Below are 27,665 nucleotides of genomic sequence, written 5' to 3'. Positions count from 1 at the left end.
TCAGACCCTGTAGGCCTTGCTCCTGGGGATTTGCCCTACTTCCTCACCAGAGCACCGCCAGGCACTGAACTCAGAAACTACAGACTTTGTTCCACTGTTTATAGAATTTTGGTGGTATTGAAACCCTCTCTTTTCTTCCCATCAGTGGTTTCGGGGAACAGATTTCTTGTTCAGTGCCCTGTGAGTGTTTTCACTCTTTCTCTCTCTTTCTCTCTAGCTACTCTTGGTGGAGTGCTTTTCTTGCATGATCCTGATGTACCGTACTCTCCCCCTTTCTCTCTTTCTGTCCTTTTTCCGCTAAAACGGCTCCCTACTCTCCATGGCTTTTCTCTTCCACAGTTCACCTCTCCACACTGTGTACTTGCTGAGTTCTCTGGCTCAAGTTATGCAGGTTGTTGTGTTAATCCTCAGATCAAGTTCCTAGGTGTTCAAAACGGTTTGGTGCTGATCTAGCTGTATTTCAGGGATAAGACAAGCTCAGGGTCTCCATGCTGCTCCGCCACCTTAACTACCCCTCTCCCCCCAATGTTTTTCTTGTGATTACAGCTTTAAATATCCATTCCCTTAAGTACTGTCAAATATGCAATGCAGTATTATAGCTATAGTCGATATGTTGTACATTACCTGTGATTTATTTATTTGGTAGCTAGAAATGTGTACCATTTTATTTGTAACTGGAATTTTGTATCTGAAATTTTTAGTCTCCTCCTTCCTCATTTCTTGTTTAAAATGAGTATAGTAAGAGTAGTATCACTTTGCTGTAGTAAACACATATCATGATAATGTGTATGTACAAAGTTAATCTCTCCCTTACCTAGCTAGCTTCTCTAGAAGTATTAATCTTCATGTTAATTAATATGAATAGGTGTGCCACTTTTAGGATCATGATTATTATTTTTTAATCTTTATGCTACTTGTAGTGGTTGTCATTTACAGAAGAAAAATGGTGATGCTAAATTTGTTTTAAATAATTTGCAATGATATGTACATTAGTAAGATCTAAAATGGGCGATAGATAAGCGATTTCCGGAATGCTGTCAAGTTTATGAACATCATTATTAGCATGGCAGATAATGAGTGGTTGCTAGTGATTTCTGGATGTCTACTTTTGCTTTTGACTGGTGGATATCCACTATGTTTTCCTCTCATTTTAAATTTCATATACCAGATTCTCATGATTTATTTGTGCTCTTGGCCTTTTGCTATTTGTGAATTGTTAGTGGACTTTGTTCTAAGGCATTGCACTTTTATGTAGTGTACATTAACCTAAATTAACTATCTTCTTTCATTAAAAACTGAAAGGGGTGTGTGTGAACGTGAGCTTGTGTGCATGTATGTCTGCATGGTGGGGCGCAAGTGTTCTCAGCCTCCTTGCTCAGGTAGGCGATATTTGTGTCCTTTTTTTTTTTTTTTAATTTTTTTTTTTTAACGTTTATTTATTTTTGAGACAGGGAGAGACAGAGCATGAACAGGGGAGGGTCAGAGAGAGGGAGACACAGAATATGAAGCAGGCTCTAGGCTCTGAGCTGTCAGCACAGAGCCCGATGCGGGGCTAGAACTCACGGACCGCAAGATCATGACCTGAGCCGAAGTCGGCCGCCCAACCTACTGAGCCACCCAGGCGCCCCTTGTGTCCTTTTTAACACAGTTAAAAACATAGTTGCTTATGTAGTACTAGGCGTAATAAGTTAAATAAAATCATTTTAATAAAATATTTTCAAGGGGAAAAATTTGTTTTTTCCTGTTCCCACATAGAGGCTCATGAGTTAAGACAGAATAATTTTTAAACATTTATTGCAGAGTTCATATAGCTTGAGTGTAGTAAAATGCTATTCTGAGGAAACAGTGGTCACTCTATCCTGTGGTGTTTGTCAATTAAATTTTTTTCCATCATGCTGATTACTAAAATGGGTGAATATATATTGAACATTCGTGGGTACTTAGGGTTTTGTTTTAAGGTAGTTCATTCTGCTTTTTATTGGGTAAGTGAAAGAAAATGGAAGAACCCAGCATAATGTTTTGGAGGCTAAGAGTGGTGGTGTGGTCATTAGTTGGAGAGAAGGGGGTTAAATGTATTCTGCAGCAATACTTTTCTAGTGTTTTGTACTCTGTTATGGTACTCCTTATTAAATAGAGGTTGTCAAATTGTCCGGTTATCTTATACACATGGCGATTAAATCTTGGCATTTGTTATGAATTTGGACTTTTGCTCACTAAGCTTTAACCTTAATTATTTGAAGAAGTTCTGGATCGAAGACACGCCCTTACATAATTATTTTATAAACTTGCTTTTGTTGGGTGCTGCAGGAATGTAATACATCTAAAGTTGTTTTTTTATGTTAAATTCTCAATTCAAGGGGTTGGCCCTTGGCTGACAAATTATCTAGGACTCCTTTCTTCCTCCCCTACTCTTGAACCAGATCAAGATGGATACACGTCTTTAAAACTTGGAGAGGCGCCTGGGTGGCTCAGTTGGCTGAGCCTTTGACTCTTGATTTTAGCTCAGGTCATGATCTCACGGTTCATGGGATCTAGCCCATGGGGCTTGGGATTCTCTCTCTTCCTCTCCTTCTGCCCCTCCCCCGCTTGCTCGCACTTGCACTCTCTCAAATGAATAAACTTCAAAAAAAAGAAAACTTGATTAGAATTTTTTCTCCAAGTTCATCCTTTTGTTGTTTATTTACCTCTTCTAAGGTTACAGTTCTAGCTTCTTTGTGCCCTTCCTTTCTGTGGGTGGTAAAAACCAAGTCTCAAGCAGGTATTCCTGTCTTCCACTCTCATCCACTGCAGCATCAGTTGATTTCTGACTCATGACTATTTTCTTTCCAGTTCACCTATGCATTTCAGGTATTTGGTATATTTTATCTGACATTTCTTGGAAGGATTTTTATAATTACTGGAACACTGTATTATTGGAACTGGAATCTTATAAGGTGTATTTAACTTTTCTATATTGAGTTTATTTATTCAACACTCATAGAACAGTAACTGACAATCAAAGTGCTATGTAGATAAATGTTCTGCGAGCTCAGCCTTTTTGGAGCTTACATGATAGTGGTGTTAGTGTACTAGGAGTCACCTATTGCAACTGATGAGAAATTAAAATATGTTCCAGCATTTGGGATAAAACTGAATCTTAATGCCTTATTATTGAGAGTATAATGAAAAGTATAATTTTCTTTGACACCAGTTTACAAACTTAAATCGCATCTGGAAGATAAGTTCAAAATCAGATTAGACCTCAGCAATAATATATCAGCCATGAAAACCTTTACCTACCTCCTCTCATAAATTATGTGGTGTTAGTGAGAAGGTATGTAACTCTAGTGATTTTTTTATAATCTAAAAAAATACTTGAAAATTACTATTTTCTAGATTTTGAGACCTAAAAAGGAATCTCAGAATATACTCTTATTCTCAGTGAAAATGCTGAGAGATAACCCTAAAACCTACTCTGGTAGTTGCAGAGCAGAAAATACAACCAGGTCTCCCAATGTCCAGTTTAGTTATTTTAACTTTTGGATAATGGGGATTCTTAACAAACATTCTGATTAGGAAATTGGGTTTTATTATGGAACATAATACTCTTTTGCAGTATTCAAGGTCTTACATTCACTATTAATTACAATAACAGTATTTTGTAATTTGGTTTAACAATGAAAATTCTTATTAAATATTTTTAGTGGTAACTAGGAAAGTATTTTTGGTCAGTAACATAATTTGTAGCCAAAGGAAGAATGTGAATGCTCTGCCTTCTCTCTTGGTGAAATAACAGTGATAATTCTTGAAGAAAGAAAACAAAAGCAACTTTACTGCCAAACAGAAAATCATACTGCTTCTAAACTTATGACTAATTATAAATGAGACACAAAATGAGTTGTAAAACTTGCTAATTTCAGGTTTTACCAAACGCAGAATTGGATATAAGTGCCTGTGTCTTAAAATAGCTGTATAAAAATCCATGTAATATGACACATACCAATATATCTGTACAGTCTTGTTTAGTACTTTTGAATAAAATTTTCACCGAACTTTTTCCCACTAACAGTAGGGAAAGAAGAAATTTTTGTTTTTATCATTTAGTGTTCTTACAGTGTTGTGGATTAGTCAAGTAATTCCTCATGTCATCTACAATTGGGTGAATAAGAGATATTATTTTGGTCTTCTTTGAAATAGATTTGATAATGTAACTGAGACTGTGCCAGACCCATGCAAAAAATGGATTTGTTTAACTGCTTTAACTTTTTTTTTTTTTTTAGTTTGAGGATTCATGTGTTTTCTTTCCACCTAATGAATATACAAGAGTTGTTTTTTCATTGTTTATATTCTGTGAAATATGTATCTATTTTTTTGTTTTGTGATGGCTTCTGTGTTTTGCATCTGGCACCCAGTTGGAATTCACAATTCCAACTAAATTGTGAATTCCTTAGAGAAAAGGGGCTTGTTACTCTGTTGTCATTTGTATCTCCATTGTTGAAAAACAGTGTTTGCCCAATAAAGGATATTAAGTAAATGTCTAGGAAAATGAGAAGCAGAAAGGATCACACTGAGAAAATTGGACAGGGGCAGATTTGTATATCTGAAATTCAAGTTTTGTTTTGTGTGTTTGTGCAAGCTGTGAACTCATTCAGTGCATTTATTTCAAATTTCAGATTTCTTTCTTTTTTTTTTTTTTTAACATTTATTTATTTTTGAGAGATGAGAGAGACAGAGCATGAGCAGGGGAGGGGCAGAGAGAGGGGGAGACCCAGAATCCAAAGCAGGCTCCAGGCTCAGAGCTGTCAGCACCGAGCCGGATGCAGGGCTTGAACCCACAAACCATGAGATCATGACCTGAGCCAAAGTTGGACCCTTAACTCACTGAGCCACCCAGGCGCCCCTCTAATTTCAGATTTCTTTTTTGATATATGATAGTTGTATCTGTACCTTGGACTTGATTTTAGTTCCTGTGAAGTGTCATTATACTTGGTATTGCGTTTTGTGCACTTACTGTATTTGGATCAGGTGATTTTTAAGGTCATTTTTAGCTCTGATTTTTATGATTTGTGAATTTGGTATTTCCAACTCTCACAATTTTTAATAACTGACAGCTATTTATAATTTTTATAAATATCTTAATGGTTACAGAAAATTCACAGTAAGATTTTGGAGTGTTTAAAAAGAAATTCTATCTTTACTTTTTCATTCTCCAGAACCTTTGGCAGTGCTCATCTGAATGCATTACAAATCTAAATCTTAAATATTGTTTATAATGGTAGATAGTAAACAGTGCAAAGAAATCACAAAGTAAATTTTAGTGTCCCACCCCCCCCCCCTTTTAGGTTTACAACAGAGAAACCAAACAATTAAATAGACCACATTCTTAGGGTAGACCAAGCCTAATTTTTCTTCTAAGTATGAAACACTCCCTTCATTGTTTAACACCTCATTGCAACTGACATCTCCCCTACAGTTTGAGTCAGCTGGAGGCTTTGCTATGTAATTAATGCATAATTGAAACCTCCTCCACACAATTACAGTACTGGCTGTACCCCATAGCTCATTTTGGCATAGATTCTATTTGGTTTCATGTAAAATTAAGGATTCTTCCTTTTTTTTTTTTTTTTTTTGGCCCTTCAATAAAAAAATGACACAAAAACAAAACCCTTAACCTTTAACATCTGTAAATAACAAAATTAAGGTTGTGTTATGAAAGTATTAAAAAATATATTTTACATTTATAAATGTGATCCTGAGAGAAGTTTTAGTAGGACTGTAAGTTTATTTAACATAAAATGATTGGATGACACTCGTGATTCTGGCCATTATGGTAGCCTCACAGGACCAAGGTTCCAAAGGGGAGAGATTGCACATAGAGAGTGCCTCAAAGATATGCGGAGGATTCTCTTTGCAGTAGTCAAATACTGTGGAGTACATTCATGTGAGAAAACTGCTTGATGCCTGGGGAAGAAGCAAGCAGAACAAATACTGGAGTTTACACCGGACCATGAATAATTCATGTTCCAAACAGCCACAGGTAATGCAAAAAGATTCAACCACTTTGGAAAACAATATAGAAGTTTTTTCTTTTTAAAAAAAAATTTTTTTTTAGCATTTATTTATTTTTGAGAGAGAGAGAGAGAGCACAAGCAGGATAGGAGCAGAGTTAGAGGGAGACACAGAATCCAAAGCAGGCTCCAGGCCCCGAGCTGCCAGCACAGAGCCCGATGTGGGGCTCGTACTCACGGACCGCGAGATCATGACCTGAGCCAAAGTCGGCCACTCAACCAACTGAGCCACCCAGACGCCCCTACAATATAGAAGTTTTTAATTTTTTTTCTCTTTACGTTGAAGATATTATTGCACTATCTTCTAGCTTCCTTTGTTGATGATAGGTCAGCTGTTAGTGTGATAATCCTATGAAGGAAGTCTGCTTTACCTGGTCATTTTAAAGACCATTTTAAATTTATCTGCTCTGCCTAGATGTAGATTTCTTATATATCCCATTTTGGGATTCATTAAAATTGAATGTATGGATTTGTGTTTTTCATCAATTCTGAGTCTTGGCCCTTATTGCTTTAGATAATACCTCTGTGTTGCCTCCCCCCACCCCCCCTTTTCCCTTCTCTTTTTTGGGACTTTTTCAATTTCAGTGGTTCTATTTAGTTCTTTTTCAAATCTTTGGTCTCTTTCAAAATAAATTTTTCTCCTGTACATATTTGCAAGCTTGTTTTGTAAGCTTTGATCTTTGATATTTGCATTTGAAGTCCTTAGTTACCTTTTCTCTTGACTGTTTTGACTGTTGTTTCATTCACAATGCCTCTCATTTCCCTGCATGTTTAGTTTTTTAGTACATTTAATATTTTTGATTGTCTTCATTTACTCATTTACGGTTCATTTTCCTTGGAGTTTTTTTCTGTGGAAATTCTTTGAGTTCCAAATTGAAGGTGGGTGGATGGCAGGGGTGGAGGGGACTCCAGGAAAGGTTTACATTTGTGTTTGCAAAGTACCTAGGAGCATTGCCAATATTATATCACTTTAAATTAAATTTTCAGTTTGAGGGTTTTTAACATCCAGACATTGTTGCTTTTTCTTGTCTTTTCTCTACTTTTCAAATTTCAACTTCTTTTATTTAGGAAAAGGAAAACTGTATTTTTAACCTGCTGGGAAATATTCATAAACTTGCTCTGTTTTAAAAATAACATACAGTTTGGAACTTAACTTGGCTATATCAACTATTTGCATTTTATTCTTTGACAATACTAACATAGTTATTTCACTAGAACCGTACCAGTTTAGATAGTAGTGACTTTAGTCCTATCACCCATACTCCTTCACTCATGGAATGTAAAATAGAATAAATAAATTGCAAATATTGGATGAGTCAGTGGACATCATAATATTTCTCCAAATTACATATATCCATCTACCATATCACATGTGCATTTCTGGTTGTATTTGTTAGAACACTTTAAATTGGAAGTGATAAATACCAATTTGTAGTAGCTTTACCAAAAAATAACTTATTTGGCTCAACATGACTGAACAGTCCTGGCTTCTGACACAGTGCTAAAATGATATCATCAGGGGTTGGTCTTTCCATCTCTTGGGTTCTCCCCCTTCAGGGTTGAAGATGACTATCAAAAACTCCAGGTTATCTAGCACAGTAGAAGGACAGTGCCTGTTTTCCAGTAATTCCGGCAAAAATCCAGGATTAAGTCTCATTGGCCTGGCTTGGATAATGTGTTTATTTCTCAATTAGTTATTGTGGTCAGGGTGGTTAATTCCTGCTTTAGATTCAAGCAAGGGCCAATTTACAATTCGGAGATTTGATTTTCCTTGCATTTGCCAGGGCGTTGATAAGAGCTAGGGGACAGGAAAAAGAGTGGGCAGTGGGTTTATTTCTAGTTTACCATTATACTGAACTTAACCCCTGAGAGTCCTACCTTTATGAAAGAAGGAACTTATGTTAGATTCCCTCCCTTGAGCAGAATTTGACCTTTATTTCCTATTCCAGGAACTGAGTGAAATAAAATAGCTTGAGCTTAATTAGTTTGCCAGCGCCTTCAATGGACGGAAAAGTCTACATTGTTATTCTAACTTTAAGTTTAGGAGAGTAGGTTAGAAGATCTATCCTTGTGTTAATACATGAGATCAAAGCTGAAAAGCATTTTGAAATACAGACACATTTTACTATACAGAAGGCTGCTATCCTAAAGAAAGACCTAGATATATTCAGAAATTAAAAATACTAGCGCATGTAAAAATTGTAGGGCATTAGTTGTAGGATGTTAAAGAACCATGTTAATACTCTGAACCTCAATAAAACTTTCATCAGCAAATAAGTGAACCTGCAAATGCTATGTAACTCCTTCCTTATGCTTTAGAAGTTGAATTAGGTGTTTAATAGACATTAAAGTTGGATATTATAAATCACTCGTGTGTGTGTGTGTATAGTAATTTATTAAAGTTTATAAGTAATTGTATACTTTTATAACATTTACAATTTCAAAAGCTAGAAAATAGATTCAGTATTATATTTAAGAATGTTAGCATTTTAATCCCATCTGGATAGAGAGGATTGAAATAAAGCATCTTTCACTTGCCAGTGAGACAACTTTGTTCTTTGTATCTGGAGCATAAGCTTCAAGAGGGCAGGGACAGTGTTTTGTACAACTATGTATATTGTGTAACTTAGCACAGTGTATTACTGTTCACTTAATACATTTTGTTGTAGCTTTATATTAAAACTGTTTCCAACAGTGCATGTATATTAATTTTAACATGTTTAATGATTCAGAGTGTTAGTATTTGGCACTTCCTTTTTTGTTTTTTTAAAGATGTTTATTTTTGAGTACACACTCGAGTGGGGAAGGAGCAGAGAGAAGGGGATAGAGGATCCAAAAGCGGTTAGCCCGATGTGGGGCTCTAACTCATGAACCACAAGATCATGAACTGAGCCGAAGTCACCAACTGAGCCACCCAGGCGCTCCTATATTTGGCATTTTCTAAGTAGGCTTGATTTATAAATAAACTGAATCCATAGGGAGCAAAATTATTATCTGGAGGAAATTTTTAAATTTATGGAAATCTTAACTTTTCCAGTAGATTTCCATTAGATTAGATCCATGGATATGAAAATAGCTCAGAAATGAAGTTTTGTTTATCACCATCACCATCTACTAAAGACCTTCATGAGTATGAGACTAGTTTTACTAATGATGAATCCAGCATGTGATATTCAAAATTTTCAAAGGACTTTAATAAAATATGCTAATAGACTGTGTATTAGGAGTATGCAGCTAAAAAAAAAAAAAAAATGTTTTGAAATGCTTTGTGAACACCCAACAATCTAGAGGTGGCAACAGCTCTGTAGATTGCTAAGTTATATTTGAAGATAATCTGTTGATGGTACAGTGGAGAATTGAATCACATGGTAGAGTTGGTAATTTACTAAATTACTAGCAGTATTTACTAAGACAATTAGCATACACTTATTTAATTTCCTCCTTAAAAATTTGCAAAGCAACCCTGAAATTAGATGGCATTTTTCTAATTTTGCTTAGTCATAATCCATGAAAAGGGATATTTTGTGAAGCTCTTGGATATACTAAGTCACGTATCTGGGAAGAAGCCACATCATCTTATTTCAAGTGACCTTTTGATTTATAATAGAATATCCTTCTAATAGCATTTGAAAAACCAAGGATTAGTATGGTCTTTTATGTAACTTTGGAGAATGCTAAGTGCTAGATGAAAGAACATAAATTGTGTGTGTCTCTGTGTGAGCCAACTTATGGACTAAGTGAGCTGAGTACTATTTGGCATGGGAAGAAAGATTATACTCTCTACACATTGTAATCTGTACATGCAGAAGCGGGTTCATTTAAAAAAAAAGAAAGAAAAGTTTGGTTTAAAACTATCAGTATTTTAAAAATAATTTCTAACTTATTTTCCCATTTGTGTCCCACTGAACCATTTGACCTTTTTTCATCTCTGTTTTTTCAAAGATTTGTCCCATCAGATGAAAAGAAGAAACAAGGCTGCCAACGAGAAAATGAAACTTTAATACAGAGAAGAAAAGATCAGATGCAACCAGGGGGCACTGCAATTAGTGTCACAGTTCCTTATAGAGTAGTAGACCAGCCGCTTAAACTTATGCCTCAAGACTGGTAAGATTATTTCTATTTTATGTAGTCATTAATTTTTTTGTATAATTAAAATGTGTCAAGTTTTGTCATGAGTTCTAGATAGAAACTATTCCTGAAGACATTGTTAGTGTCTAACTTGGTCATTAATAATGTCCATGTTTTAGTAATACCTAAATAAATTTGTATTCTGGATAGCTAAACATTATTTTACGTATAAGAAACACTGACTTCTGGAAAATTTAGTAAAAATTCTTAACACTGTTTATTTGTTCTGGATCAGCTTTTAGAACAAAACTTACAAATAGACTAATGTTTTGAGAACCTATTGTTTTAGTTTTTTGTTTTGGAGAATTCACATTTTGGAGTAAGAAATGATTAAGTGAAGAAATTGTTACTTTTATTATGAGGACTAATTTATTAATAAAAATAACATGATCACCCTACTCTGGTTTAGCTCTTTAATTGCATTAAAATGTTCTTTAATAAAATATTTAGGTATTTTTAACAGTGTCTATTAGCTCAGATACATGAATTATCTTATATTTTATTAATATAAGGTAGAGTAAAAACAGTCTTGAGAGTGCATCTCTGTGTGACGTAAGAGAATGCAACACATTGATGCATTAACTGAAATTTACCTTTGAGGTACTTACCAGTCTTCACACATTAGGAAGTCAGGGCATTGAGAATATAAGTATGTTAAAAATTTATTATATGAAGTAAAATGAGAACGTCAGTTATCAAGTTTAAAACTTGTAAGAAAGTTACTCCATATTAGTATTACATGTTTGCAGTTATTTGCAGAAAATGGTAATACAGTGTGTACAAGTGCCATCTCACTGTGCTACAGAATAATGCTTGTATATATTAGCTAGGTCCCTAGTCATTGGTATCTTAACTTAGGAATATTTTCCTTACCTTTCTTCTTTCCTTCTCTGTTAATCCTTTCAATAATTCACCAAGAGTAGTATTTATATTATCCTGCTTACATGCTAACCCTGTGAGGCCCAGTAGGATCTAGGTGATGTCTCTCCAACAAATTTCCTTTAGTTTGGGAGGTACCTTCTGCTTTCAACCATTGTATGGCTAAAGCTAGGTCATGAAATTAAGAGGTCATTTAATAGTGAGCTCTATTACCAAAGATCATTTGGCAGTATGGGACATGTATTCCATGAAAGGAGGAGATTTTTAATTTAAGATTTCATTTTAGCGTTAGAAATTTTGAGCAGGTTAGAATTTTAAGCTGTGGTTTTTCACAGTAACTTGAATTGTTGCTGTAGATCTTTTACCTGAATAGAAGGTAGCCCTGGTTTAATTCTTTGTTGGATGTGTAGAGTCTTCATCTAATGAAATGGTTATTAAAAATGTGATCTTGGACCTCTGGGCATTCCTAAGACCATTTCAGGGAGTTGTAAGGTTAAAATGATTTCCATAATACTGCTAAAATGGCTGTTCTCATGATTTATCAGTCCTCACCCAGGAACAGTAGCATAACCGGGGCACAGGATCAGCCATTCCCTCCCTTTCTTTTTCTCACTCCTCCTCTTCTTCCCTTCATTTCTCTTCTGCCAATGGACTGTCCATGCCCTTCTGTTTCCTCATCTGTAAAATAGGGTAATAATAGCACTCACCTCATTGGATTTTTTGGAAGATTCAGTGTATTAACATAGGTACTGTGTAAGGTGCTTAGAACAACACTGGCACGTAGTGAATGTTCATAATCTTATTAATGTTAACTGTTACTGTTTATTATGGTTTTGTTTCCACCTCTTTAGTTCTAGGCATAAGCTGTTCATGACTCTTACACTTATTATAATTTCTCAATTTAATTAAATATTTTGTGAACTAATGAAATATGAGGGCCTAGAAAAAGATTTGTTCTTTTCAGAAAAATAAAGTCTAACAGTTAGAAAAACAAGGTTTTAGAAAAACTTGCGTTTTTAGAAAAACACTTATAGACTGGGCGCCTGGTTGGCTCAGTCGGTTGAACATCCGACTACGGCTCAGGTCATGATCTCACGGTTTGTGAGTTTGAGCCCCGTGTCAGGCTCTGTGCTGACAGCTCAGAGCCTGGATCCTGCTTCGGACTCTGTGTCTCCCTTTCTCTCTGCTCCTCCCCTGCTCACACTCTGTCTCTTTCTCCTACAAAAATTAAAAAAAAAAAAAAATTAAAAAAAAAATTAGGGTGAGTGAAACAGTTGTAAAACAATTGGAAAAATTTTTAAGAAGTCTGATGGTTTCTATACTCAAATTATTTTCCAAATACTCAGAAGAACTCAAAAATAAGGCCTTGGGGCTTCATAAAATGATTGGTGAGTTATTTATAATGTTTTTAATTAATGTAAAATATTTAAGATCTACTTGAATTAAATGATTTCCTTTTAAAACCAACTTTTTCAATTAATACATCCACCAGTGTTCCCTATTGCATTGGAAGAGTGGGCCTGTTAGTCTAGGAGAAGGGCAAATTAAAAGGTTAAAAAGATTGCATATAAGGGTTGTGTATGTAATTATGTTTAAAAGACCCAGGTGCAGTGCATGAGACGTATAGCAATCATTAATGTATTTTAATGGTAACGTAATGAAGAGTTGTGGTAATGGACTTTGTTTGCCTCACAGATGTGTTGACAGGAGACTATATCACATGAATCATTGAGTCCTTTTCTTAAGGATTTACAGTAACCAAAGTTCATCTATGAGATACTCTCTCTCTATTCTAATCCTCCCCCCTTTTCTGTTTATAGGGATCGGGTTGTAGCAGTTTTTGTGCAGGGTCCTGCATGGCAGTTCAAAGGCTGGCCATGGCTTTTGCCTGATGGATCACCAGTTGACATATTTGCTAAAAGTAAGATTCTCTTTATTTTTACTTTTACTTTAAATATTCCTACATTTAACAATATAGAAATGCTCTTGCTTTATGTAAGAGAAAGCCATCTATGGCTGTGCATATACGATGTGTGTATCAAAGGATTCCTATTAATATATTTTAATTTTTAAGCACCTGTGGACTACTTTTTTTTTTTTTTTTTGGACATTATTTTTTGTGTACTTATATCTAAAAGTGAATTATCCCCTGAGTTAAATAGAATTACTTTAGGCCTTAAACTTCAAAAGCATTAATATTTTTGCACGTCCATATATTTTTATTAAAACTGATGACTAGTTTTTAAATGGGTTGACTTTTGCTAACAGTAGTGTATAGCTGTAATTTGAAGTGCCGTATGATTTTTACCAGCTGTTTCCACTGTCTTGAATGATTGTAGCATGATTGACTTTTTCTTTTCATTCAACTCTAAATTCAGATATTCTCTCCTTTAGAGAATCCTTGTCTGGCCATCCTGGAAAGCCATTACCTCCTCCCAGTTACTCATTAAGCCCTTTTATTTTCATGATAGTACTTGCTGCTGTTTGGTATTATCTTGTATTTATATCTTTATTTTCAGTCTTCCTGGTTATAATGGCAAGTTGCTTAATGGGAGGAGCCTTTTCTGCCTTGTTTGCTCTTGTATTGTCAGCACAGAAGAGGGCGTGGCATAAAGGAAGCATTCAATAGATACCTGTTAAATTAATGGATTTCATGTGGCTTCTTTTGGTATATTAATATATCAGTATATACCAAATGTAGATTAATCTGGTCTATTTTTTTTTGCTGGTAGAGATATTCCAATTATTATTTAATTCAAGTACCCAATTAAGTTAGTAACCACAGTAAAATTGTTTTTAAAAAACCATTCTAATGAAACAAGTATGTTTATTAGAAGTAACAGCTTCAGTTATTATGAACGTAGAGTGTGCTACTGTAAAATCCAGCCTCTTTTAAAGCAGTCTCAGTTTTTGTTAGTGGTATTACCATTCTTCCAAGATAGAAACTACCCAAGCTTGAAAGCTTTACTCATTTACTCTGTTCTGCCTTCATTCATTTTAATTAATTATTCTAATATTACTAATATTATGAGAGCTTTTTATGTTATTTCTGAAGCTACAGAGTTGATAAATAGAAAGTTAAAGATAGAGAATGGGGATTTTAATGAAAGTAAAGTATCCATGAACACGAGTATTTTACCTATTTGCTTGCCTGTTGAATAGTGTTTTAATAAAAAAAATGATTATGCCTTTGTAAATGCTGTCTAAATTTCATTTAGAATATAATGATGTAGTAGTTTCGTTCATATTGGTAGTCTTCTGAAATTTAGATAACTTGAGTCTTTTTTTTTTTTTTTAACAAAGTTATGATTTTCTTCCATGAATTATTCTCTTTTTAATCTTCCTTCTTTACTGAATCCTTTCTGTCAGCATTTAGAGTGAAAGTAAATCCGACTCTTGATTTTGGTTCAGGTCATGATCCCAGGGTTGTGGAATCAAGCCCCATGTTAGGCTCCACACTGCATGTGGAACCTGCTAGGAATATATTCTCTTTCTCCCCCACCCCCACCCGTTTGAGTGTGTGCGCGCGCGCTCTCTCTCTCTCTCTCTCTCTCTCTCTCTCTCAAATAAAAAGAAAATGAAGGTACTCTTGCCTCTTCTCTCTTAAAATAAAACCCTTTCTCCTGATAAAATAAAACCCTTTCTCCTGACTTCAAAGCTCCTTTTCTTTTTCCTTTTATGAAATTTTGAAAGAAATGTCTCTACTAACTCATTTTCTATTCAGTTCTCAGTCCTCTGTTCAGCTTTCTTGCTCTCCACTAAACTGTTCTCACCAAACTTACCAGTGACCCAGATATTAGATCCCTTTGACCTCCTTATCAGACTTAAAACCTTCTTTTCCAAGGCTTATTACTCTTTTTTCAGACTCTAGCTACTTTTCCTCTGGCTTTCAACTACCTGTTAATATTTTGTTTCTCTTTTCCTTTAAGTATAGATACTCTCTCAAGGAGATCTGATAGCTTTCAATTATCATCTATATCCCTCCCCTTATTCTAAGGTTTCTAGCGTATATTCTGGGCCTGTATATCTCAGTAATTACCAGATAACTCTTCTGTGAGGTCCTGTTGGTACGTCAGACTCAGCTTGTTCCATATGGAATCGTCTTGTTCTCTCCCTCATTCTCAAACTGTTTCTTTTCCTCATTTAGTTTTCTTTAGTAATTTGTCTAAGCTAGAAACCTAGGAGTATTATTATCTCTTAGCTTTTAGTTGATCTCCTTGTTTTTACTCTTTCCTTTTCTAGGTTTTCACCCTTTGCCCCATAACACACTTAGAAAATGGTAACATCTGTATAGCATAGCGGAAAACTGAGGGTTTTAACAGGAGCATCTATATGGGCCATGGTAAAAGCTTGTACTATTTTTTATTCATATTGCATAATAGTAAAATCCAAAATTTTTCAGAAGATATTAAGTATTGACTTGTATAAAATGGGCAAATAAATCTTTTAAACGTTACAAGAAATTTGAGCTTACAACTGCATATAGCTTTTTAAAAATATTTTTATGTTTGAGGTAGCTACATGTATTTGTTGATCAAGATTTTTAAATGATGATTTCTTCAAATTTTGGTGGTTATCATTGAGAAAAAGTTTTCATTAATCTTCTAGATTATGTTGCCCCTTTGTCATCTGATGTGCCACCTTTGTACCTACTAAATATTATTCAAGAGCATTTTGTCTATTTCTTTTGCTTCTTTGTTCCTGTAAAATAATGTTGACAAGATTCATGCAGTTTGTAAAAAATGAACAATTCTGAATTGTGTGAAATACTTTGCTTCAGTATTCATTGTGCTACCAGTTAGAAGACTGGCTTTCTTATAAAAGAACTTCATTTGTTCTATTTTTTGCTGAGGTTTGTAAACTAAAAGTCTTTTTCTGAATCAGAAAGATGTTTTGTATAATGTCTTGGTGTAAGTTTGCTTGCCATCACCGCTTCATGCCAATAAAATTTTTGTATAATGAGAGAAGCCTTATGCTTTCTTATTTGTGACTTAGACTTTTTACACTCTAATGTTTCACCATTAATTTTAAAAGTTGTCTGTTCTGGTGGAATAAATACTGTATAAACTAAATCTATTGAAAGTAGGGAGTGGAGTACTGTATGCTTTTATAGATTTAGATAAATGATTTTTAAAAATATAACTAATATATTTTTAAGAATGATTTAAGGTAGGGGCGCTTGGGTGGCTTGGTCAGTTAACTGTCCAACTCTTGATCTCTAGCTCAGGTCATGATCTCACAGTTCGTGAGATCGAGCCCTGCATCAGGTTCTGTGCCTCCCTTCTCTCTCCTTCTCTCTCTCTCTCTCTCAAAAAAAAAAAGAGAGAGAGAATGATTTAAAACAAATCATAATGAGAAAATTAGAAAAGTGAAACATGTAGTAAGGAAAATAGGAAGTATTGAAACTGTTGACTTCATTTAATTTAAAAATTTTCTAAATTAAAAAATGTTTACACATATAAATATTTTGAAAATGGGTTTTTTGAAGCTATAATGTATAGCCCCTTTAATGAATCAGTTTAATTCATTAAATTGAATTAAACTCAAAATGAATGATGTGTTTGGTGAGGGGACCTTTAATTGGAAAAGCAAATAGTTTAGAAGTAATGTTTAAGTGTTTCAACAGAAACTGGATGATCAGGGAGAGAGATTCAAAGTCAGTATTTTATGGTCCATTTGTTAACCTTTTGTAGGATACACCAGCTGGGAGGATTTGCCCGCTAGAGTCTTTTATTCACCCGACACTAGAATTAACTGTTAACAATGAAAATCAGATAATTTCATCTTCTTGCTTTAATCACTTTCTAGTGGTTTACTATCACATTTGGAACAAATTCAGATTTTTTTTACCATAGCCAAATTTTACAGTATAGGACATTGTCTACAGAAGAAGTTATTCTTGTTTATAGGGTGTGTGCCAAGCTTGCTTTCATTTCAAAGCTCTTTACCACTGTTCTTATGCCTGAAATCCTCTTCTTGATCTTTGCTAGACTTGCTTTTTATATCATTTAATTATGTCCTTCTAGGTAACTTTCCAAATTTTTCTTTTTCCCTTTTCATCATTTCTTACCAAGTCCCATTCGTTCTCACTCCCCTAATTATTTCTTGAATCTTTCTCTTGCCAGGCATGTATATTCTCCCTAGTTGAGCAAATCTCTTTCTTCTCTAGATTGTTAAATTGTATCAGTAGTCGCTACTAAGCACTTTGCAGTGATTCTCCATATCTCTTAGATGAAAATCCAAACTCTTTAATATGGCCTACAAGGCCAGCAGTGTTCTGAATCTGGGGTCTTACCTTTTGCTCATTCTTTACATTACTTTGTATGATGCAGTTCCATTAAATTTCTTTAGTTCCTAGATGAAACTGTTTTCTCTTTGAGCATGTTCATGCTAAACAAAAGTCACTTTCTGTGTTTGCTTAATTCTTACTCAGCCTTTAGGTCTTACGTTAGATATCATTACCTACGCAAGACTTTCTGAACTCCATGGTCTGGGTAAGATACTCTTTTATGTTTCTGTGGTACACTCCTATCTTTATCATACTGTATTTGAATAGTTTTTTTCTTATTATTATCCTTCACAAGACCATATGCATTTTATTAGCCTCATAATACGCATTATTCCTCATTTCAGTCCCAGTGACCCAATCCTTGGTAGGTATTTGTTGAATGTTTTTGAGGATACCACAGTACTTAGTAGAATCTATTTCAAAAGTCTCTTGGTTTATAATGTAGCTTCATCTGGTTGAAGAAAGATTGTTTTTTTTAAAAAGTTTTTGTTTTCTTTTGAAAAAAAATTTTTTTTGTTAATGTCTATATTGGGGTGTTTTTATTCTTTTATAAAATATTTTTATAATTTTGATCGCGGTTTGAATTAAAAATATTATTTCCCCCCATACAGTTAAAGCCTTCCATCTCAAATATGATGAAGTTCGTCTAGATCCAAATGTTCAGAAATGGGATGTAACAGTATTAGAACTCAGCTATCACAAACGTCATTTGGATAGACCAGTTTTCTTACGGTTCTGGGAAACATTGGATAGGTAATTCTGATCCTAAAATTCATTTACTTCTGCTTTATTATAGTAATTTTCCTTTCTCCTCAGTTAGATTTTAAGCTCTTTAAAATTGTATACATATCCCCAGTTTCCTTTTTTGAACATTGTCTGATGCTGATCTCTAGTAGATATTAATAAATATCTTTGTTGTACTGATTTCAGAAATAGATGGAGAAAGGGCTTATAAGCTTGTTAGAAAGAACAGTAAACTCTGAGTCAGAAGACCTAGATTTTATGATCTGGCTGTAATGAACTGTGTGACCTTTTTGAACCTTGTGTTCTGTCTATCCCAGGGGCTTGGATTTATATGATTCCCTGCAGGGTTTTTTGTTGTTTGTTTGTTTGTTTGTTTGTTTGTTTTGTTTTTTTGCCAGCATCAAAAGGTCTCTGACTGGATTTGAGTTAAGGGTAGCCTGTGAAAGGAATTGAGGTTTTGAATTTATTTTAATTACTGTTATAAACAGAATTCTTAAAGTCCTTTTACAGTAATAGCAGTTTTGTAATTGGAAAATTTAAGAACAGCTTTATGATCACAGTACCACTGAATTTATTCTCGTGGTGCTCTTTAAAATCTGTCACTTTCTTGGTGTAAGTCTCTTGCTGAATATTAAGGGTTTTCTAAAGTCAGAGGTTACTGAGGTAACCCAGTGATTATAATTGATACTATATTAAAGAAAAACATTTATTATTCTAGCCAGAAGCTCTGATTATAGAATTTAATAAGAGGAATGTTTCTTCTGGCTTCAGAAGTTCTTATTCTGTATTCCCAAAGTATAGTATCAGGCTTCCAGTTTTTTAGAAAACAAAGCATCCTGTTCACTTTTGAATTTTAAGTTTAAAAAAAAAGTCAACTTATTTTTACATTTCTAAAAATTCTAAAATTCCTATAATCATTATAACCTATTATAATATTATTTTCCAGGTACATGGTAAAGCATAAATCCCACTTGAGATTCTGAATTTTACTTGGTTTCCCTTTTTCTGGAGATCTGGATTAAGAAGCATGGATATACCTTGACCTAAAGACTGAGACTCAAGCTTTATGAATTTATCAAGAACTTACAAATGAAGAAGGTCACAGATCCATCTTTTATAAGACCTTATTTGATGCTTTATGCTTCAAAGGGATGATGCTTGTCATCCATATAAGCAAACTTTTTGGCTTACAACTATTTTTTTAATATTAGCCTTCTAGTCTGTAACGGAAATTGTATATTTTGATAGAAGTTTTTTCTCCATTGGTTAAATTAGCATTACTTAAAATTTGTTTCTTTAGAAAATAAATGCAGGTTATAAATGTGTGTATATTTAGAGGTTATAAGGCTCTCTAAGCCATCTTCTGATTTTTCATTGCTCTATAATTCCTTTTATTGAAAATAGTATGCTATGAATGGTATCAAATTTTAGTCTCTGGAACTTCCAAAACTAGCAAAGGGATGTGACTATTTTGAATGAATCAGAATGTCAGCCTGTATGTATACTATACCTATACTTTTTATTTAAAAAAGAATAATGAAAAATCAAGAACAATTCTTCAGCTTTGATTGAACTGTTCGGCCTTTTCAAGACTTCTTTACTTACAATGAATACATTGAATGAATGTACATTCTTCTTTCTCACTGACTTTGGTGATTTTAAAACTTAGAATGATATATTTCTATCTGTGCTATCTTTCCACTTGAAAAATCTCAGAAGACAGATTAAAAACATGATAGGCTGTAGTACTTTTTGTTTTGGGAGCCAGAGTATGTTTGGGGGAAAGAAATGTATTAGTCCTACTACAATGTAACTTTAACTTTCTTATCTTTCTCATAAGTTCACCTTTGAATCTTACTTTGTATGTATGGTGTAGGTTTTGAGTCTTCTGTTTCTAGGCATGTTGATCTTGGAGTTCTTATCTTCCATTATCCCTAAATATTGATAACTCTCCCAGACACCAAAGAACACATTTGCTTAATTAAGTGTCTGAACAGAAACAAGATAAAAACACTGGTATTTTTATGTGCGTATTCAATATCGTATAAAATATAAAACCTATATTTTAACTTAGTAAAATATTTTACTACTTCTCTAGAGTGTTGCATCCAAGGTACAATGAATGAGCATTTTCCTTGAGTCTTGATTTCACCTTTTATTACTTAAAAGCAACTGGAACCTCTACTCCCCTAAAGAGTTTTCGCCATTAGGATTGTTGCTGATTGTTCATCTTGTGTCATTTTTTTCTCCATTTTTTCCCCAGTGATCTCTCTTAGATGAACATTTTTTTAGTAAACATTTAGCTCCTTCTTACGTTATGCTGACATTACCTAGCTTCATTTTGAAATTTAATGCTATCATAAGAATGAGAAGCACTTATTTATTTTTAAAGTAATCACAAAAGTCCATACCAATAGTGGATAGAAAAAAGTATTTATTCATGTGGAATTCACTATGTTCTTAAGAAAAGCAGTCAGCATTTTAAATTATTAGATTATAGGATATTTATAAGGTTTGAACAGATTGTACCCCCTTCCTTTCTGTGCACCTCTCTTCTTGAAAACAAAAGAACTCAAATTTGTTCACTTTAGACTTTCTCATCATATAAACTGTTTTCAAAATGAATTAATGTATTGTATAAACTTTCTCCATGATGAAATCGTCAAAGACTAGAATCTGTACTATTTTAATGTAAGATTACTTGTTAAGACTACTACAAGTGGACGAGAACTACCTTTCTATAAAAATTTTTAGTATTTATACTTATGTCATATATGAAATTTACTTGATACAGAGTGTGGTTAAAATTGGGAACATCTACTTTAAACAGGGTTTATTTTTCTATCTTGAATTTGCCTTATGTATATTCAAAGGCTTCTGGAAATACTGTAAAGGAACATTAGGAAAAGTACAAATATGCTATGCTGTATGTATTTTAAAATCAAACCCTTAGTATGTACTTAATTTTCTTTTTCTTTTTTCAGCAGTTCAGTCCCTCATTTAGGTCCATGTAATTAATGTAATAGTCATTAATTCCAAAACAATTTTTTTTCAGCCAGTCATTATTCGTTATCTCATGACTCCCAAGTCCTACAGCAGCACCTATCACTGTGCCTTGCACATAGTAGGCATTCAGTAAATATTTATATGCATGAATTAATGAACTTTTCAGTGTGACTGATTTATTACAAAAAGTACTTTGACTAGGTCTTGGAGTTTGAAAATACAGAAATACAGGGAATGAAGAGGTACACATAGATGTTTAATGGAAATGAGGTATATACATTAATGACCTTGACTTACCATAAGTTACTGTTAACTGGAGACACCCTTGCTTGTCCCATTGGTAAAAGAAAACTCCCATTTCTTTATTCATAGGACACTTTTCTGAGTCAGGTAACATTAAGAAACTTGTAGGTTTCAGTCAGTTAATTGTTCAACCTTGACTGCACGTTAGAATCACTTGGGGGACCTTTTAAATATTTATTGCCTGATTCCTGATTCTGATTTAATTTGTGCTGAGACCTGATCATCAGTATCTTTAAAAAGTTGTTTAGGTAATTTCATGTTCAGAAAGGATTGAGAATCACTGATTTAATTTGTTGTTGAAAACAATGCCAGTATTAAATGTTGTATTTCCTCATCTCCCGCCTTCCCTCCCTCCCTCCCTCCCTTCCATCCTTCCTTCTCTCCGTTCTGCCCTCCCTCCTTCTCTCCCTTCTTTCCTTCTCCCTGCTTTCCTTCTTTTGTTCTTTCTTTCCTGCTTTTACTTTTCCTCTTGGTGGCCACCCTTTGCACTAGACTGACCCCCTTACTGATGGTATTGGCCTGTAGTTCCACATAACAAATTCAAGTCTTATTTATTTAATATAGGAGTATTTTGCTGTTTAATATTTAAACAATGTTTAATATATTGCATTATAAACTAGTATTATAGTTTATGATTTGTTTCCCATGTGTCCTTATCCTTATTTTTTTTTTAACAGCAGCATGATAACAATCCATACAGAAATAACTAGTTCATAATGAGGAAAATTTCATAATAATTTTTAAGGTAGAAGAACGTAAAGGATTAATTTCTTATCTGCCATGCAGAATTAGTTTGCTTATGAAAGGAAAGAGGCATACTTTTTAATTGGTCTGCACAGAAAAGTAAATTATTCATTTAAATAAAATTCATTATCAAACATTGAAGGAAATATTTTTCCAAAATAAAAATTTTTGTGACTCCTAACAAAGTTAAAGTGATACATTGTTCTTTTTTGGAGGGTGGGGAGGGAGTATTTAGTTTCCATATTTCTTACTATATAACAATTCCATTTTATTGGTATTAACAGTAGAAAATGATGATAGGATACACATTATGTGGCCAGAAATAAAATGCCACTTTGTCAGATAACAATTATCTGAGTCTTAGTTGTTGAACTAATTAGTTTATAAAACTTTTTGAGACCAACAGTGTATTTTATAAATATTATAAAAGCTGATCAAAATTAAAACATGAAAAATAAATTTGATTACATGAGCCTTAAATATTACTTGACTGAATTTTTATTCACTTGGATTTGATAGTCAACTGGTTACCCTAACCATAGTAAATTAACTTTAGAAATAAAAAAGTAAAAATCACTGAATTTGACTTAAGAACTGGATTAGGAATTTTGAAATGTCATGTCCTGTATGTTCTGGCCTATCCATTGCCACATTTGGCTGTATAGTGATGCCAGCATGGTTTCTATCTGTATATGTTGGAATGATAACCAAGGAAAAATTGGAAATGTATAATAGGTGTATAAAAATTATATTTAGTAAATGCATAATATGCAATAATACTTTCAGGTCATTCATCTTTTGGGGCTTATATGTATTATTTTAGGTAGTGTTTATTAGAGTGATCTTGAGAGTTATATATAAATGTATGCCATTTAAATGAGTAAAGCTAAGGAGATTAATTTTATTGCCAAAATTCAAAAAGTGAAGTGATGCTATGTCAAATTTAGGTAGGTGATGTATCTCTCTGAGAGTTTTGTTTGCTACTGAATTCCATTTCTATCCAGTTTAAGTTTGCTAAAAGCTACTTAACCTCCAAGTTTGGTTATATAGTGCTTTATATATAATGTAGTTCATTTACATGGTATAGGCACTATAAATGATTGTTTACCCCCCAGTTTGTATATTTCTCATGCAAAGTGGGTTCTTCAGTGGAACTTAAATTTAGGCCCTGTGACCTGATTAAATGTCCTACTCATTCTTACTCCATTTCAGTGGATTTTTAAGTTTCAACTTGTAAATAAGTTTTGGGTATATTCCTACCCCCACTTCTGCCCTAGTCTTCATCCTTCCAACCAAAAACACATTCAACCAAGAATGCAGAAACTGTATTGTGGTGTAGGATATGGACGATGACAGTCTTTTCAAAAAGGGATTTATGAGATTTTTCAGGCATTGTATTTGTTTTGAAAATAAACGTAATGTAAGTTTTCACTTTGAAAACTAAAGAGTTAAGTACATTTACAGTCTTCTGTTAATGTGTTAAATAATGGAGAGAATCACAATTCTTCCTAAAAGTAACAAGCTACATGCTCTAATGAGCTTAGTTTGGTTATGGTCCAACTTACCAAGTCCTTATTGTTAGAATGTTATTTACCAGCATACACTCTTAATTCTATTATCTTTCAGCAGTTTGGGCACCCTGATTTTAACATTTTGTAGTTTGAAAACAAACTGCACTCCGCATATAATCAAATCATTAACAACATCATGGTATTATTGGTGGTGCCAGTAATAATGTTTAACTCTTTTGCAACAAAATTCCTTTAATGAAGTGTTTAATGGGCCCTATTCAAACTTAATTTCCATTCAGTTCATAAGTGCCTACTAAATATGTATTTTATCCTGCTCTTCTGTTCATTTGATCATCTGCTTTTAGGCAGATGAGCATTCACATAACTAAAATAGATACAGCAGGAGTTGTAAATGCTGTTGGATTTTTTAAGGCTCAAAGGTGCTAGTATATAAGAGCACATTGCCAAATAAGCTTTTTTTCTTCTCATTTTCTAAAACAGTTTACGTTTATTTTTAATTAATGATCAGTGTTTATGGTGAGTTGGAAAACGTCCTGTTAATTTCCTTCAGTGACCATAAAAAAAAATTTAAAAAGCAGCTCTAGAGAAGGCTATGGTGTTGAGTCTGTCATAATTATTTGTAGATACTTTATCATAGAACTGTAGTTTATAATTCACCATCATCTAGAGAATATTGATTTATATTACATGACTAATGTAAATAGGGCTCAGGCCACATAAGACCGAAGACATCAGAGGTTTAGTTAATCACATTTGAATATTTTATTGGTCTGTGATTGATTTGCCAAAAAAAATCCAAATGGAAACACATTGGGTTATACAGCATTGACTGTGATAAAATATAATAATGTATACTCACAGAACTTGCCTTCATGGAGTTTAACATGTTATAAATGTAAATATGGTAATGGCATCAATTTCTCTTTTTAAAATTGTTAAATAATGATGTGTTTTTATTTAAAATGGAATAGTTTGAAATTTTATCAAGTTGGTGTATGTAATGGTTGGGGAAGATCAAATGGGCTTGCTCATGGCATATTCAATCATGACATAACTAATGTTTATGGTCATTTTGACTGTAAAGCAGTTTTAAAGTATTTGTATTTTTATTTACATGTTTTTATTTCCTAATGCACCACTTAGTACAAAAAAGGAAGTGTAAGGGTTACTGATGATGAAATAAAGTGAGGGTGTTAATGTAGATTAAAGCAAGTTGATGTAGGAATTTGAGGAGAAAGAAGAAATTATATGGGAACTTACAACTCCATGGGGAAAAAAATACGTAGTAGGAATTGGGCAGTGATGTATCTTTTGGGGGATTGGTCATAAATTTAAATGAAACGAGGCAAACTGTGGTGTGATTTTTTTTTTTTTCCAGCAGCATTTAGGTACTTGATTCCAGGTGTAGAAAAAGCAAATAGATTTTTTAACTTTTGATAGAAGTAGAAACAGACCAGGGAGGTGAAGATACTCACAAAGGTGATGATTATAGTACCAGAACATGGAATCTAAGCTCTTCAAGGGATAAATGATGGAGAGGAAGTGGTGGATTGTATGAAAGTGGTGCTGACCCATGAACTGAAACCTTCAGTGAAATGAAGCCAAAAGTGAGCCTAAAAGACAAGAAGGTGAGAAGATTGAGTGTGTGAAATCAGAATTTCAGATGTGATCGGATACTGATGAGGAAAAGTCAAAACCTTGGAAGTGGCTGAGATAGGAGAAGGGCTCTTTGAGGTGGGGAGTCAAAGATCTGAGGCCATGATTACTCATGTGAGTGTTGAAATAACTGAGAATTACAAGAAATAAAGGTGGCAGGGAAGATAGCCACAGGCTAGTGACTCAGCTTGATAACAACAGGAAAATTCTAACTAGATAGCATGAACTTTAAAGGATCCATGCTCAAAACAAAAATCTTTGGCTTTGTTATCAAGAGATGAGTGAATGTACATTTAGATATTTTTAGATTTTTTTTTAAAGGTATGGATCATCATTTCAGTGCCCCCCTCTAACGTGCTTTTTTAAATAAAATTCTGTACTTGTTCCATTAGGACAGATTATGAGGGCTTTTACTATACTAAGTGTAAATCCTCCTTTTTGACAATAATAGCCTTTCTACCTTCTCTGAGTCTCGTTTTCTCCAATTTGCTCCCACATCAGGCTAGTTCTTGTATTCTTTGTCTCTTCTGTAGCCCAGTAATAACTGGAAGTGGGAAAAAGTCTTTGTTGAAAGACCTGAGCACTGCTGTGTTCTGAGGTTTCATAATGAGCCCAAACTGAGGTCTCTCCTAGTTGTATGTGCATTTTACTACTAAGGGAGAACACCTTGAATGGTTCCCATAGTGGGTTCAGGGTGCTGGAAAAAAGGAATACTTGGAAATATGGGAAATTGGAAAGGGTTTTTCATTGACTTTTCTGTGGACATCTTATTTCCTCAGTTTGTTTTGTTCTAGATTTTGGATGAGAATTCTTAAAATGTTGCAAGCTTTTTTCCCCCTATACTGGGGTGGGCTAGATGTTATTTTGAGCCTAATCTAAATCTTACCTGAATCTCTTTCTTTCTTTGGTTTCCTTGTTAACATGAAGTGGTATATATTTTCTTGTTTGGTGGCTGATGGCTTTATGGCTTTTCCTTTTTTCTCAGTCCCCTACCAATTCTTTAGCTGTTAAGTATGATCGAGCTGTGATCCCACTTGACTTCACTGTCTTCACCCAGAAGTGACCTTACCTATTTTTGGTGGAGGAAACAGAAGCCATGGGCTTCTTAGTACTTTATCTCACAAACTTGTATGCATATAATAAGCATCCTTTCATTCCTCCCATTACAGTGATTTAAATGTCCTGTCACCCATCAAGGACTTGCCTATTCATATGTTCTCCTACAGCCTTCCCCGCTGTCATGAGTATTGCTCTGTTACAGTTTTCCCTCTAGCTTGTGTCTTCATCCTGTCACCCTCTACTTATACCTTTCCACCCACATTTAAACTGGGTTGCACCTTACATCTTAAACAGGGTTCTACGGAGTATGTGAGTGCCTCCCAAAGATCTGTGGGCTTAGATGTATCACAGGTGTGGTACTAGGAAGACTACCTTCAGAGTACCTGCTGAGCTGCTGCGTGGTAGGCTCTCAGTTCCTGTTTGTATGGGTACTGGCATCTTTCTGGTTAATACATCCTTAGCCCACAGAAGTAGAGATAACTGGCTTGCTTGTATTGCTCACAGGTTTATTGCCACTCGTACTGTCCCACAGTTTGACTTGTGCAAAAGGGCAAAGGAGTAGACAAAGGAAAATAGTAAAGAAGTCTACAGAAAAATAGGACATTCAGAAGTGGGTGGTGGTGAAAAAGAATTGCTGGTGGAGATGGATAACAGCTTTAATTTTGAAAAAGCACATGAGGAAGTTCAATCAGTGTGAAATAAACTTTGTATAAATTAAAACAAAAACCCAATGCATTAAATGTAGTAGAAAAAGAGGGAAATGGCCACTCCTGAGGACCAAATTAGAGGCCTGGATGGGATATGTGCAGTAGTAGTTACCTCTAGAAATGCAAGACCCAAAGACCTGAAGATTGTAATAAAAATGAAAACACCTTGAAGAAAAGTTTGGATATTTAATGTGAATAAGTAAAGAACCGTAAGGAAGAAAGAAAGGAAACAGACTTAGGAAAACAGTTCCTAGATACTAGAGGAAAATTTCCCTGGTTTGAAAGAGCTCTCATTCTGGAGGCTCCCTGTAACATGGAGGGGAAGGGGGAGGACACTTACGCAGACATTTCATTCAAATATTTATGGTCTACTTCATGTCAATGATAATACTATTTTAGTCACTGGAAGTCAGGGTAAACAATTTTGAGCCGTGCCCTCATTGACTAGGAAGAGGTAGATAATAAAATGAGTGTGTCAGATGTGAATAAGTGATAGAGAAAAAAGTGAAGTCGAGTGACTAGACAGTGCTGGGATAAGGCAGAGGCAAGATACAGTGTTTTATTGGGTGAT

General features: G+C 34.2%; 1 protein-coding gene across 1 annotated transcript in view; it reads left to right on the top strand.

The window, feature by feature from the left end:
• CDC73 (cell division cycle 73) overlaps positions 1–27,307 on the top strand; it is a 130,967-nt gene extending 103,660 nt beyond the window's left edge. Inside the window, exons 14-17 of the mRNA XM_007072843.3 lie at positions 9,990–10,151; positions 12,875–12,975; positions 17,955–18,096; positions 19,034–27,307. Coding sequence (XP_007072905.2) covers positions 9,990–10,151; positions 12,875–12,975; positions 17,955–18,096; positions 19,034–19,070 — 442 coding nt within the window. The 3' untranslated portion in view covers positions 19,071–27,307. The remainder of the gene's footprint in view (positions 1–9,989; positions 10,152–12,874; positions 12,976–17,954; positions 18,097–19,033) is intronic.
• The last annotated feature ends 358 nt before the right edge of the window (positions 27,308–27,665 follow it).

The sequence above is a fragment of the Panthera tigris genome, chromosome F3 (assembly GCF_018350195.1).
Source record: "Panthera tigris isolate Pti1 chromosome F3, P.tigris_Pti1_mat1.1, whole genome shotgun sequence".
Taxonomy (NCBI): Eukaryota; Metazoa; Chordata; class Mammalia; order Carnivora; family Felidae; genus Panthera; species Panthera tigris.
This window is presented reverse-complemented; position numbering and strand designations above follow the sequence as displayed.